This window comes from Anas acuta, chromosome 5 (genome assembly GCF_963932015.1).
Source record: "Anas acuta chromosome 5, bAnaAcu1.1, whole genome shotgun sequence".
Classification (NCBI taxonomy): domain Eukaryota; kingdom Metazoa; phylum Chordata; class Aves; order Anseriformes; family Anatidae; genus Anas; species Anas acuta.
The window spans coordinates 16,885,693-16,901,222 of record NC_088983.1 but is presented as its reverse complement, the minus strand read 5'-3'; the positions used below and the strand labels follow the sequence as shown (position 1 = coordinate 16,901,222).

Genomic DNA, 15,530 nt, shown 5'->3' with positions numbered 1-15,530 from the left:
GAGGGTCCCTCGCTAACAGAGCTCTGTGGCTGTATAGGGGACTCTTTACCTGGAGCATGAAAGCTCTCCAATCAATCAACCCCCCACCTCCAAGTAGGAAAGCAGGAAAGGACAGCAAGAAATACCTTTTTTTTCCTCTGTACTACAGATTTCAGTGTTTTGCCTCTGCCTTATAGAAAATTTCTTCTCAATACTATTAAACCCCCACCTTGCTTAGCTTGGATTCTAGTTCTGAATGGCAATTGTATACATTTCCCACAAAACCAGCACAGGAAGCGCAGGATATTTTAGGTAGTCTCAGTTCTGCTACTCCACTAAGCTGCCAACTTTCTCTCTTAGAGCTGTCTCCGATTTCCAGTGCAAACTGAGCCGCTGAACAAGACCTACAAATGCATCAGACAAAACCATGCACCGGCAGAGACCGACACATTTGGACACATTTGCTTGAAATGTGGAAACAGGCACAAGCTCTGAAAAGTAAACACAAACCCTAAAATGGTTGTTCGTAGTGCTGCGGAGGCAGATCGTGCTTGTTGGCAGCCTCTAAGTGACAAGGAAAAGCAAATTCTACACAGACTTTTCCGTAAGAGTCGGATGCAAAGCATTCAAAGTACAGCATTATCTATTTAGGCTTGCACTTCATCTATTAATCCTTTAAATTTTTTGAAGATGTTTTAAATCTGGCACTGGTTATAAATTCTGCACACTCACTCTGTGCATAGCAAGAGCAGCACTAGAAGGAAATACAACAGGTTATAGCTGTGTGTTAACATACGTAGCAACACGGGTGCACTTCACGGTGTTGCAGAGCAGTACACACTAGCAAAATCTGCCATAAAATTAGTCAGACAGAACTCGTACTTTTCTAGGCGGTCTTTAGTTTCCGCTGTTACAAGATGATATATTCTTCCCTCCTGGGGTGGGGGTGACCTTATTGCCTCATATGCGTTCTGTCTGCAGCCACCATCGCAGTTTGCCCATTATTTGAGATCTCAAATCTGCTCAAGAATTATCAGCAGACATACAGCACAGCCTATCAATGCTTTATTCAGCTGGTCACAGTAGCTCGTCCAGCAGGCAGAGTATTTTAAACTAGTAATTAACTTCTGCAATAGTAACTAATTAGCTTCAAATCAATCACTGCAGCCAGGGGGCTTGCTTGCTGTTGCAATTCAGCACTCTCACCAATATTGGGGTTCTTAAAGTGGAGGATATAAGCACAGATAAAGAAGAAAATCTTCAGAGATAGCACAGTTTTAATAACAGACAGATTGACTTTCCCCACCTCTGACCATTGAGATCCCGTCTCTTTGCAAATGGCTTTAGCAAGTGGATTGGCATACTGAATCCTTGCCACAGATATTTTCCACAAGTAGGTTTCCCTTCGGTAAGTAAAGAAGTTTCATGCATAGCACTTACCTTTTTAATCCTTGCATGTCCAAAACTGTTGGGGAAAGGTGGAAAAAAACCAGAGCCTGTGCTGATGAATAACTAGAAAGTGTTTCCAAACATTACCCTCTGCTAGCACTTCAGTTCCTCAGTCATTTATAGTCCAAAGAATGAAATAGCAAGTAATGGAGAAGATCGGGAGCAGTCTGTACCTCCTCAGACACTGGAGAGAATACAGAGAAAGCACCTGGTTTTGCTTAGTTCTCTTCTGTAATTCAGCATTAAACCAATTGGAGGAGGAATGTTAAAAATGAACACTTCATTTTCTAAGTATGTTAAACAATGCAAATGGGGGCCTCAGCCTGGGACAGCTGGTTTAGATTACAAAGCTCACCAACTGGCTAGACTCCTCACAACAATCTCGAGGAGCCTGCCAGGATAAAACACTAACAGCTTGAAGGAAAGCCTCTCCCGCTGCAAACTTCACAGTTAAATGTGCCTCAGAGCAGAGAGCACCGTTATTGGACAGAAACTCTTATCAAGGGACCGGAGAAGGGAAGGGATTGTTTTCCTTGTTCTGAGAACAAAAAAGTCAGGCTTTTTTGAGGCCCTCTAACCGGTGTCTCGGACGATGAATATGCAACACTCACTGCTTCGTGCCAATGGCATAGCGATGAAAGTTCTGACCCTCTGGGAGGTGAATAACTTGAATTCATAACCATCACAGCTACAGGAACTATATTGCTTAGGGATTACTTGAAAACAGGAATAAACAAATTAAACATTCAAACAAAAGCAAATGGTCTGTCTACAAACACTGGCCCTTTTCAAGTAGACCCTGTGCTTAAGGGAGCTTGTGAAATGCAATTTCTCAGGAAAGATGATTCCTGCAGATCTCCAGTTATGACTGAAGAGGAAGGAAATAAAGTACTTTTTCAGGTGTTTTGCAGCTTTGTCACAGGCAGATCTTCAAGCAGTACACTTATGAGATGTGAGCAATCAGATGCTGCAAAGATTGTGCTAGATCCACAGATGAACACTAAAATTAAATGCAGACATAGACATGAAATGAATACTTACAGTTTTTGTAGAGGCTTCCATCTTAGGAAACCCTTTATTCCCAAGGAACATGAAAGGTCCGACATGATAAAATCTATCACACGTCTTTCCATTATGGACTGAGAAACTAAGAAACAGAGTTGTTAGAATAGATATTCATAAAACTGGCTTCTAAGTGTGGATAAACAGCTTTACATACAAAAATATAGCTTCTTCAAGGCTGTTGAGCACCCACAAGTCATATTTATGTCAATGGAAAGCACAGGAGCTCTGTATGCAACTAGTTGCAATTGTCCAAATGATTTTTCAAAAATTACAGCGCCAGAAGCTCAGTGCCACTTTTGACAGCTTGTCTCTCAGTGACTTCCTTACATCACTTGTGTTGTGTGGAAAGTTAAACATTTTCCTAGTGTCAATATATTTACAGATAAACAAGAACCAATTAATTTATTTTGAATAGACTTCCCAAAACTTACCAAAAACCCACAGAAGATACTTGTGAACAATCCAACCGAGCACATTGAGAGTAAAGTTTTGTCATGGATCAGAGAATCAACAGAAGTTGGAAAGCAAGGACTGGGCAAGTTTTCCTTGTGGTAAAGGTTAACAGTTATATCATGGTTCCATCTTAGGTCTAGTGTTGCTCAACACACTCGGTGATCTGGAGAGCTACCAAGCTAAAAGTAGCATCACTTTCTCTATTTTAGGTGTATGAAGATCTACTGAAACTGTTATAACCAGCTCTACAGCAAAGTAGATGTTCTGAGGATCCATATTTCTGGATGAAGGACTTGTTTCTTACATTTATTGATGCTTCACTTCCTGATCCACTGAATTTTTCTCACCTTACATGGCAAAATCATAGTATGCATGCCAGAATCCCTGTATGGGTTCAGCACAAATCTGCTCACAAAGTGCCCCAGATAAAAGATTCCTGATTCATCAGCCAACGGGAAGAGGTGCTCCAGCGCTGGAGAGAGGAGGTGAATCCAGATCACCTAAGCAGCTCCCTTAAGAATGTTTTGCTTTTTCCTGACTCCATCAGACAGACTGAGTGGATAAAATTGAGAGTATAAAAAGCATATGAAACCACAACTTGGGCTAGTTCACAGTGTGTTGAGTTTTATTTTTATATTTTTTCCTAAATAAAAGGATTCAATGTTATGGCTAAGTGAAATTTTTGTGGTACCTTTCAGTAACTACAATCAGCCACAAAATAATGAGGTGTAGCCACACCCTTCTCACATCTCCCTTTCATATGAAAAGTTGCAGAAAAGGAGACATTTGTGGTACACAACCTCTTTTGTTCAGCCCATAAATGGACAGATTATTCAATGTATCTTTCAACACCATCTACTGGTGTCTTCACCATTTATGCTTAGGTTGGTGGCTTGACTTAGGTGGAGCAGCACTCTCACTTCAATGGTCAACTGTTTCCCCCTGTTCCAAAATCCTCTAATTTATTTAGACTACCTTGACCTTGTCTTCATGAGGAGGTGTTCACAGTACAAAATGGGGTTCTGGTAAGTAACTGAATATGGTCTTGAAAGCTTTCTTTGTGCGTAGCTAAGGTTGAAACTATAGCTCCAATTATGTTTAAGACTTGGATTTTGAAAATTGTAATATATAAACATAAAGGACACACAAGCTGTGTAGCATAACCTTAACTCTACCCTCCACAAAAGGTATGAATTGCACCATGCTCCTGTAGATAATGCAGAACACTCGGTAAACAGTGACCCTCAGCACCAGAAAATGTAATGTAACAGCTTCTGAATGCAAGGACAAAAGCTGTATTTAGGCCAGGGAACTCAGGGAGAGTTAATTACACTCAGCATTCCTGATCAAAAAGTCTGCTTCACAAATGTAAGTTGTCATCTACTAACTTTTACAACACTTCATCTTCTTTTTAAGTTCTGGTATTATATTTACTTCTGCAGAACTATATATGCCAAACACCCTTCTTAGATCTTATAATTTTTTCAAGTTTTCTCTCTGAACATTCCCAAGGACACTGTCAAACTGTGAGAGCAGAGTCAAATTACACAGATGTGTATGGTGATAAATGTGCAAGCCCAAAGCCATTGAAAGTGACAAGTCATAGACATCTTTTACACAGTCATGCAGACCTGAATTCAGTAAATTAAAAAGAAAAAAAAAAGAAAAAGTCTATAACTGACACTTTAAAGGCCTATGTCCAAACTCTAGATGCTTAAAACATCCATTTTGCTCTACCAAAACTCACGGGACCAAATTTTCTATCACAAAAACTGGTAAAACACTTAAAGCACAACTGCTGGGCATTTGCAGAATTGATTGCATTTTGACTGCACCCAAGCACCAATGAGATTCACCGGCTGGGCTGAATCTGGCCCTGGAGATTGATCAAAATGTTCCTAAGACTGCCAAATAAGCAAGCTTTTGATATTGTCATGTGTCAATATAATACACAACAGGCAACAATTCTCACCCTGCTGCCATCTGAACAGCACTAAGCACATGTGAAACTTGGTCTCAAACCTTAATTCTGCCTGAAGGGATTTGGGCATATTTCTTTCACCTCCTAGCACAGAATGCCAACTGCAAACTCTTGGTATCTGGGGAGGATTCCCTCTCCTTTGCCACAGACAGACTAACCTTATGCTGTCAGCTGAGGTCGGCTTCACTCAGTGGCTGACTTCTAAATGCTATCTCATAACACGAGCAGCGCAATAACCTGTTCCAGATGGCTCCGGCCAGAAGCTCAAAAGCACATTTCCCAACATATTTTCGTTTCCTAGCCAAACATAACACAATAATAATTAACAATGAAAATTAACATAATGCATAACTTTGAAAACATCACTGGTGCTAACTAAAACCTACTGGCAATTCAGTCTTTAAGATGTCTTGTCATGTAGTGCTGATCTGCTGGTTACGCTACTGTCTTTAGGAAAGAGAAAACATAAAAGCTGCTGTTGTGCTGCTATCTCTTTGGGTTCAGTTGTCTCTGTATGGTAAAGCTACCACCTGTGTGAGTTATCCACAGAACAATGAGCCAATTCTGTATCTCTTCCTTCCCTTCTGCATGGGGATGTCATCTGTCTGTCTGAAGCATGCATTCTTTGGGGCTGACAACAGTGTATGATGCAGTAATGCTGCTGCTGATGGCACTGCTCCCCAGGGAAAAAAAAGGAGAGTGCTATTTTAATGTTTGCAGCAAATGTTCTCCGAGCACCACGTCATGGTTTTTGTTTTTCTCTATATAACTATAGGTCCGTGGTCACTCCAATACTGGTTGCTAATAATGCATTTACTTTAAGATAAAAAGTAGTCAATGGAAAACCCAGGCATTTCTGGCTCCATTCTGAAATGCAGCAACGCTAAACATGGACTGGTACCTGACTGAACTTTATTACTTTAAGAACATTCTAATCATCCCATGAAATAAGGAATAGTAGGGTCTAGCAGGTATTTGCCAGAACCCAAATGCCTTAAACCAATGCCCAATGAACTGCATCATCTACAAAACTATTTTAGGTGTATTACCTTTAGTGAGATCAAGTTTGACATTCATGATCACCTGTTTAGCTGTGGTTGTTTTTCTAGACAAGCTTCTTTCTCTCAGCAAGAAAAAAAAAAGCCAAAAAAAAAAAAAAAAAGCAATCAAAGCTTTTGATAACTGTCCCAGGAAAAATACGGGGTTTTCACAGCAATTTTAATGCATGTGACAACCCTCTGCAGGTCCCTCAATATTATCATTTGCAACAGCATACAACATTCATTCATTTCCTTGCTGATTTTTTTTTTTTTTTTTTAATATATCCTTGACTGACCTTCATTTATGCTTTCAAAACTGTATTTCTGTTAAAAGCATATAGAAAATCATCTTGTACTTAAGGACAAAATATCTCCTTGAGAACTGACAGCTTCCCCTTGAGCTGTTGGTATCTGAGAGTACAATGCTCAGGCCAATGCCCCAGGCATCAGGACTCGGCTACCTCTTCACTTTTAAATCTCATGCTTAAGCATAGCTCTGGGAACTGCAGTTCACATTATACCTGAAACTAGACAGACATTTCAGTTTATTATTTATTTTCTAAGATTGGCATGTACATGATCTAGGTTGTAATCTTTTCTGCTCTGCATTTTTGTCAAATGTTCTAGACAGCATGGTTGAAAACAACACTCTTTAATCTTGTGACATTTACCAGCCCCCTTTTGAAGCGAGCATTAATCCTTTACGATCAGTTTCAGCCTAAAATGACCTCCCATAAATAAGGACATAAAACTGTTAATACTTCTGGACCAATTCTAAAGTTTATTTCCCTATTTGAGCAAGCCAACATTCAGTCTTTGCAAGTGTCTGCAATACATAAGCCAGCAGTCTCCAACTATGACCAGACAATTTGAAATATGTACTAAAACCTCCCTTAGAAATACAGGACCAAGTTGTTTTAAATTTTAGTATCCGAAGACTGCACCATTTTTTTGTGGTTTCTCAGGTTCGTTACTAACTCGTGCACCATGCTGTCCATACTGGGTCTGTCTGTTCACCACAGCATCAGGGTGCACGTTAGAGCGGCACACCTGAGGCAGCAGCTCCCCACTCCACAATACCCTGGAAGCATTCCTTGCCTGCTGGGGCACGTGTGCTGGTAAACAATCACTTCACCTCTCCTCCTTCCTCTCCCAGGTGCATTATTTCCGTCACATGCAATGTACATATTTTGTTTCCCTCAGATTTAGTTGAGAATCCTTTATCCTTTTTTTAATTTTTTCTTTTGCCTGCTTAAGCAATTCATTTTTATCCAGAGCAAAATGTTACCCTCTGTAGCATCAAGCATGCACTGCATTTTCCATTAAGACACTTCAGGTTCAGAGCAAACCCAAACAAGTCTGTAGAAATGCCATCTCCCAAAGGGGGTGTTTGAACGTTCACAAGTATGTGCACTATTTTGGTAAGGGCACCTGCCAGAACCCTGCTGATGAAGCCAGAGTAGAAAAACATTTGACATCATAGCTCTCTTCCAGAGCTTCTCTCTTTCCAAGTAGTGGAAAACATTCCCCTTTTAAACATGCTTCATTCTTATGGACGAATATAAGCAAAAACTTCTGGTTTCCTTTTCCAAGAAGGAAATCAGCAAGGATGCCTACATTTTTGGATCTTTTCCTTATCTAATAATTTCATGGATATATTCATCCATTACTGTTTTAGACAAATATAGAACTGGCAGAAAGTTCCCTTATGAGGAGAGGGCTAATTTTGACTTATTTTGTACTTAATTGTTTTCCTAACCCCAGAAGACAATTTGAAATTCTCTTTAATAATTTTGGATTTCATTTTGGAGTGAGTGGTCTTCTAGGTGAGATGTATAGTAAAACAGGTGTTTTTTTTTTAAATCACACAATTTTCTATCCCATTATTAGAAATTGCCTTTCAATTTCATTTTGAAACCCTTGCACTTTACTACACTTAATTTACCTACTCCCAGAGCAAGGATTACACCATTTCATAATTTACCTGTTACAATGGGGTTTCATAAGTTAACCATGCCACTTGGAAATAAATTGGCTACAGAACTGGCTAATAAAACCTCTAAGTGTCACTTAATTATTTTCAGGCTCATTATTTGCAGCAATGAGGACTCCTGTCCCAAAAAAATCATACAGCTATAGGTGCCATTGCTGCGAGGAATCCTGCTGAGCAGTGATGCTCCTATTCCCTGTTAATTCTGCTGAGCATGTGCTGTAGTGTTTACAAATATCTTGCAAAGCAAATCTCTTGTGAAGGATGCAGCTTACCGCACAGGCTGTTTCTTTTCTTTATCTGCTGTCCTGTGCTTTGACTTGTGCTGGTTGCCACAGCACAAGCAGCTCCGCAGGACTGGCATTTCCTCCTGCAGAAGCAGCCTGGCTGTTCTGAGCAGCCCTACTCCATACTGGTGCTGCTGGGGCCCAGAACCCCAAGCAGCCATCCTAAAACTTGGTGGAAATGGACTCTTCTCCCTACAGAGGTGCTTGCATGGCTAACAGACTCCACTGCTCAAGCCTGATAAAGCAATCAAGTCCCCATTTTGTCCACTGTTTCAGAGCAAAATTCAAGAAGCTGAAGTTGTGCCAGGTAAGGAAAATAGAAAGGAACAAAAACTCTGACAGGTTAAGTGTAAAAAGCACTGAAAAGCAGGCCAAGAAAGTTTGAGAAACAAATCACAAGAGGCATAAAAGCTAATAATAAATTATTTTTCAGACACACCAAGAGCAGGAAAACTGCCAAGCAGTCTGCAAAGCCAGCAGATGAATGAGGTATAAAAATAGCACTTAGAAAAGATAAAAGCACAGAAGAAAATTAAGTTATTCTTCTTCATCTGTACTTGCTAGAGAAACCTCAAGATGTTCCCGTCATGGAATTAAAAATACAAAACAAAATATTAAAGGTTTTACAAAAAATAGAAAGAAAAAGGATGATGGTACTTGGGAGAACCTGCCGAAAATTGAAGTGCCAGCAGAAGAGGCTTGAGAACAAATCAACAAAACAAAGAGTAACAATTCATCAGAGCTCACCTGACACAAAGTAAGTGTTATGAATTAAATCTGAACACATATAACAGCTGAAACAATCCTAAGTGTAAAATCTCACAAAATTGTGCTAATACTACAAGAACAAAAGGCACCAAGATATGATACTGCATTCAATAGGTTTCCATATAGTGCGTAATAAAATTCAGAACAGTAAATCTACCACATCAGGCAAACTGGTATTGAATTAGAAATAAAAATAGAATCATTGAACACAAGCCCACTGGGAGCTGGGTAGAAGCCATTGTGACAATCATAATAGGAAGCCACAGCTCACAGATCTCCCAGAGCTTTCTGAAGAAGCAGGTGAGTAAGCAGATGAGAAGCTGAAGTAATATAATTTACCTAAGATTTCCAAAGGACATTCACAAATTCCTTGTCAGATGCTGCTAAAGAATCCACACTGCTGCGTAATTAGAAGGGAAGGCCTCACATCATCATGTGCTGAGCTGATGATGTTCAACATCTTTGAAGCTGTGAGTACTCTGATTCCATCAGCACAAAATGGTTTCAACACAAGAAACCTGATCTCAAAGCTGCTGCTCATTAACAAAAGCGTGCTGATGAAGACACTCACCACAGTGGCTGGTCCTGGACAGCCCAACAGGGTTTCTGCTGAGCTGATAAAGCCTGGCTCTGGCTCCACATTGTCCTTAACAGCTACATATCTCCTAAAACAAGTTCTGATCCATGGTTTATGTTTACCCTGCTACTCCATGCAACAAACTGGCTCCAACCATCTCCCAGCTGGCACCTATAGATAGGAAACAGATTTTCCCAGAAAAAAACTGGGAATTTGAGTATAAGAGTTACCGTTTCTTTCTAAACCTAGATTTTAATCTACTGCCTTTGTAACCACCCCATGAAAAGGACCAGTGAGGGGGCACTGACACTACTAGAGGTGGCTAAGGCTCCCAGGGTCTTGTTACTAAGACGTGTAAGTAGGTCTGCTGACAGAGGGGGAATGAGGGAAGGACCCAAGACAAGGCAAGTCCAACTGCTTTTTGAAATGGAACTTCAAATCCATCTCCTCCCCTTGGTGCTCTATTTTCAATAGCAGCCACATGCATTGGTACAATGGACAACTGGGGGTCTAACTGCCAAGCACAAAGACAAAACTGCATCACTGTGACAGTGTGTGTGTAAGCTTCTTCCTATGAGTTACAGGCTCGACTCAGACACAGTTTGGCCTCTCATCAGGATTTGTTTATCCTTCCAGAACTGAAAGGTTGGCCCTTCAGGTTTTGATCAGTTGGAATGATTTCTGATATTTCCCTTCTAATGGAAATTTTTATTTCCCTTTATTTCCCCTTTCCAATGGACATCTTTTCTTTCACACAACTAGATTTACTAGGCACAATTAGCCAGGGCAGTGCAGGCTTCAGGATGCCTGCAAAGCATCTGACTATTAAAAAGCACCAAACAAAGAAGCTGGAGCTGCTGCTTGAATTCAGGAGAACATCACAGCCAGAGTCCTAGGGGCTCCCTGAACCCCCAGTCAAGGTAAGCAAGCTCTGGGCAGCACACCACAGCCGTTGCTCTGTCAAAGTCCCCTAAAGACAAAGGAACCCTCTCCAAGATCTCCACTTGCAGGTAGCACTGTGTAGGTCCTTGACCCTGGGCACTCTGCAGACACTACTGTTCAGAGGCTACATTTGGGTCCAGACAGATCTGGCAAGCCTAGTTATGACTCATTTGTTTTTATTTAGAATCCCGTACCCGTATTTTATTTTTTTTTTAGTTTCACAATAAACCTCCTTTAAGTTAACCAAAAACTGTTAAACACATCTGTTCCTGCTCCTATTGTCACAAATAAGGCAATCTCCTGTTTGCCTACATTTTTATTGGCACCCACTACTTCAGCATACAGAACAAAGTGCAGTCTAAATATTTTCCAATTGTATTTCCAAAAGAAGTTTCAGTTTTGATGAATATATTTCAGTGCTGTAATATACCACTTCAAGCCACTTGCTTTATTATATTTTTACTCTTGGTACAATTTAGCATTGGATCCATGATATGGCACATAAACTGAAACATACAGGTGAATCAGAATCAACTTGGTGATTTGCTTGTAATTCTGAATAAAACCCTTTCCTTACAAACAAGTTTGACTCAAGACACAGTACTTTAACATCTTGTAAGAGTACTGTTGCAGAAGACAGCCAAATATTTCTGCATAAAGGACAATTTTTCAAAATTTCATGAGGTTGGATCCCCTTATGACCAAGAGAATGTTGAATCCTTCATTTCCCTTCCTATACGCAGTGTCTCCTACGACTGCACCTGAAAATGTTCAAGACCACTCTCATGGTCATTATGAATTCTCTCAAGAAATGTTGTTACAACTCACATCTTTTCTACAGATTCCCATTTGAGAAATGGCTTTTTTATCCAACCTGCCTTATCTGCTCAAAACCACTATTATCTCTTGCTGTTGTACTATTTATATATTTGCCACTATTATTTAAGCTAAAAATATTTTTATCAATAATACTGTTTATTGTTCAGGAACCTTGTAAATTCTTGTATAAAGCAGATTACTTTTATTTACTCATATTATTCCTGCGGCATTGGTCCCCCAGACTGTCTCTCTGGGCAGCGTACAAAAGTCAAATTCTCAATACTTTAGGGAGTATGGAGCTAAATGCACGATAATTTACAAAAGTTTAGATTTGAAGCTTTGTAACTCTTGGCTCCCTGTTCTCAGAGGGTTATGTTTAGCAGTTCTTCCCATTCTAGGAATTCATGAGCTACCAACGATCTGCTTTTACTAGGTCAAAATCATTCATTTGACTTTGCTTGCTTGGTAGAAAAGCCTTCACAGAAAGCTGCCAAACAATAAAATACACACTGTTCTGAGTGTGTTATGTGCTTCTTTTCCCTGGCTCCTTAGACTATTAAATAGTCCATCAACAATCTTTAGAAATGAAGTGGCTGTGCTACAGTGCCAGCTATTTACTATTTTCATAATGACATAAAAGAAATGCTACCTAGCTGCCTTAAAACCAATTTGGTCTATGCACCACATCTGGCCATGTTGTAATTCAATCCATCTTGCATGACCATCTTGACATCCAATGGGGTGAAGCACAGACAGATTTGGCAAATGAAAAATTTAGGATTAACCACACAGAAGTACTGCCAGGATTTCCCTTACCTTGATGATATTGGTTGATATTCAAACTATATTGGTTGATATTCAAACTATATCCAGACAGCGCTCAGATTTAGGTTTCCTTTATACTATAAAGCTACAGCCATTTCCTCCTTTGTCAACTTAGGGCAAAATCCACCCTTCTGAAGCAAAACAGAACACCATGACTGAACCTTGGTGTAGCTACTACCACCAGTGACCAGAAAACAGCTCTAGATGCAATAACATTAGCTATAAAGTTTCCTTATTTATGTATTCAGACAAATTCCGTTAAGGTTCAGAGGTTGAGTTAATTTTTTTATTATTATTTTTTATTTTTTTAAAAGAGGGGAAAAGCTCTGATCTCTAGCAGCAGGGATTGTTCTTGCATCTTAGAGCATAATGAACAGTTTTGAATTTGCCGAAATACAACGATCAGGTTCAACAGTATTAATTTACCAGATGCACTTCACTCACAAACAAGTCTTCTGAGACCATGCTACCATCTGCATTATGTTTTTCTTGATCTCTGACACATTTTCTAGTTCAACCAATAAATGATAACAGAAATGTGATGAGAGTAGTCTGTGATGTCCTCCCCCCTTATTTTTACCTGGCACTTTTGACTTGGTGCGAGTCTGCATCTCTCTAGTTTCTACCTATTTCAGGTGTCACTCCATTTTCATCCCTGAACTCCAAGTCTACATGCAAACATTTGAAAGATATTAATTTTTGTTTAATTAGGTGATCTGGAAGCATACACGCTCAGTTTCTGTGACCACAAGAGTTATGCCAACTGTGGTACTATGACACTTGTAATAATTTACAGTTACAGGAGGAACTATAAGTCACATAAATTCACATTGAAAGAAAATATTACTGTGACAATAGGAATGAAACAATTACCAGAAAAGGAATTTAAAAAGAGGTGCTTCCTATCTGAGTGTAACATTCCATATACCTGAGAGCTGAGTAGCAAGGGACCTACATCATGTTTCCTCAAAGGAAACACTTGGATATGGTTCCCAATGAGAACAAACAAAATGCATATAGTTTAAGAGAACTCAAATGAAAATGGCTACAAAAAGAGAAAAGGGGTGTTTTCAGTCCACTTATTTAGGAGGCCTGGGAAATATTTTTGGTGATATGGTGAATATTCACAGTAACTGTTATTAGCCAACCATCACAGACTGCCAGAAACTCGAGTGCAAGTGATATTAATTTTAAAATCTGGTCTGTGAGAAGTTGTCTAATGAGAACCTTAACACAAGGGTGGAGAAAAGATTAATTTACTGTCAGTGCTCAAGGATGATGTACAACATCTGTGAATACTTAAAAAATAAGTTAGATTTAATGAGCAATGCCACAAGCTCAATAAGAAGGTACAGAACGACCCCAAATTATTTAACATCAGCAATTAGTGAACGAAAAGTGACCTTTTTAATGTATTAAGCAATAAACTGTTATCTTCTAATTATTATTTCCTACAAGGAAAATAAGCCTTTAATCACTTGACACAATTTTATTCTGCTTTACAAAGTATTTGAGAGTTTTAGCAGCATGGCTGAGCTCCTGATTTGGAATAAATTCATCTAAATTAGCCTTGCAATAAATCTAACACGACCAGCAAACAAAGGCACAATTCTTATGCACATAATGCTGATAATACTCTTTAAATATTACTTGCTACAAAATATATTTCAGTGTTAGATATACGCTTTCAGATACTGAAATATATTATGTCATGCTGTTCTATAAGCTTAAGACAAATACAACAGACCAAGGTTCAGTGTTGCTGCTGCTGTAAACAACATGCTATGTACAAATTATTTTTCCTCTTTAAATATCAAGCCAGCAGCTGTCTGTTCCTTTATTTATTTATTTTTAAATTGCAGATTGGTTTCCATATTTAAGTTTTGCAGGTCTGCAAACAAACTCAGCAGTATATAATGGCACAAACCGAAAGAACAAAAATGGTAGGCTGTTCATCCTTATACTTTATTTCTAGAAATGTTAATTAGAAGCTTTCCATCTGACAGACAACTACTTAAGGAAACAAACTATTAATTTACTGAAAGGGGGCAAAAAGGCAAAAAAAAAAAAAAAAAGCAAATGCATACTATATTTTTTAATTCCTCAAGCCTTACTCTTAGCACTGCCATAACTGTGGCACACACAGGAGGATATGTTTAGATATTTATCTTTTTAAACACGGACAAAAGTGTATTGATGCAGACTACTTTGATTTGAATATATAATAAATCAGAGACTTATGTTTGAAAGAGTGCATGAAGCCATTATCCCTGCTATTTCCACAGTATACTAATGCCTCTCCATATTAAAACAGATGTTTGTCTTTTTTTTTCCTCAAATACATGACAAAGTAAGAATTTAATTTCATTCCAGTTAAATCTGCTCCTAAACTAGGATATTCTGGGAGGAAACAACATCAAATTTACAAGTATGTCTGATTAAGCCAGTTGAGAAAATTACTCTTGAACTTCTACAATGTAATGCGGCAGGAAACTCATCAAAGCCAGCAGTAACAAGACTATCGTGGCTTAAAACTGTAAGGCTTTCATGAGGTAGGGAATAATGAAATACTTATAAAGCAGTATCTTCCACTGTCTCTTCAGCTGTTTTCAGTCACAGCCCTATGTTTTCCTTGTAGCTTGCCTTAATAGTAACTATTAATGCGAAATGTGCAAGAACATGAATAGGAAGGAATAATAAAATGGGGGTTGGGAACCAACACAGCAAAAAAAATATTTCTTCACTGGTCATTCATTACATGTTGTATGTCTGTGACTAAATGGAATAATTTAGGAGGTTTTTAATTAAAAAGTACATCATTCTACTATAATAATTACAACGGTCAGTTATTTCTTTCTCTTTGTGTGGAATGCCTCAATGCAGAATGACGTTCATTCATGATGGAAGATGAAAATGATGAAACAGTCTACAGTAGAATAGAAAATCCCAACCCTTGTTTTCCCCTTAGTAGCAAATTTGCTATATCCATTCCTTACTAGAATTCTGTTACCTTCGCACTAAAGATATCCAACAGCCCATGAGACCAATAATATGAGCACCACACCCTTTTTCCTCACAAAAACAAGATGAAAACAACTGATAAGGAAAAATTTCCAGCTACTGCACCTGCTCATATTCTACAACGGCTTTTTTTTTTTCCCCTTGCTCTGTGTGAAAGACCTGCACAATTAACAGGATAGACTACATGAGTCACAAACTTACATGTGGGAAACTGGCAAATATATACAAAACAGTTGTCAAGCACAGAGTAAACACAGAAGAAAAATCAGAGGAAAAAAATATTTCCACTAATCTTTCAGTAAAAACAACTCTTGAAGGTTTATTATAATCTGTG

The 15,530-nt window shown here is 38.8% G+C and overlaps 1 protein-coding gene across 3 annotated transcripts in view; it reads right to left on the bottom strand.

Moving 5' to 3' along the window:
- The window catches only part of FBLN5 (fibulin 5), a 57,527-nt gene extending 48,146 nt beyond the window's left edge, over positions 1-9,381 (bottom strand). Inside the window, exon 1 of one of the 3 annotated variants that reach the window (XM_068682939.1) lies at positions 9,352-9,381. In XM_068682939.1, coding sequence (XP_068539040.1) covers positions 9,352-9,371 — 20 coding nt within the window. In that variant the 5' untranslated portion in view covers positions 9,372-9,381. Of the gene's footprint in view, positions 1-1,419; positions 1,961-2,469; positions 2,568-9,351 lie in introns of those variants that run through there. The other 2 variants (XM_068682938.1, XM_068682940.1) reach the window with 2 other exon arrangements.
- Positions 9,382-15,530: the final 6,149 nt, after the last annotated feature.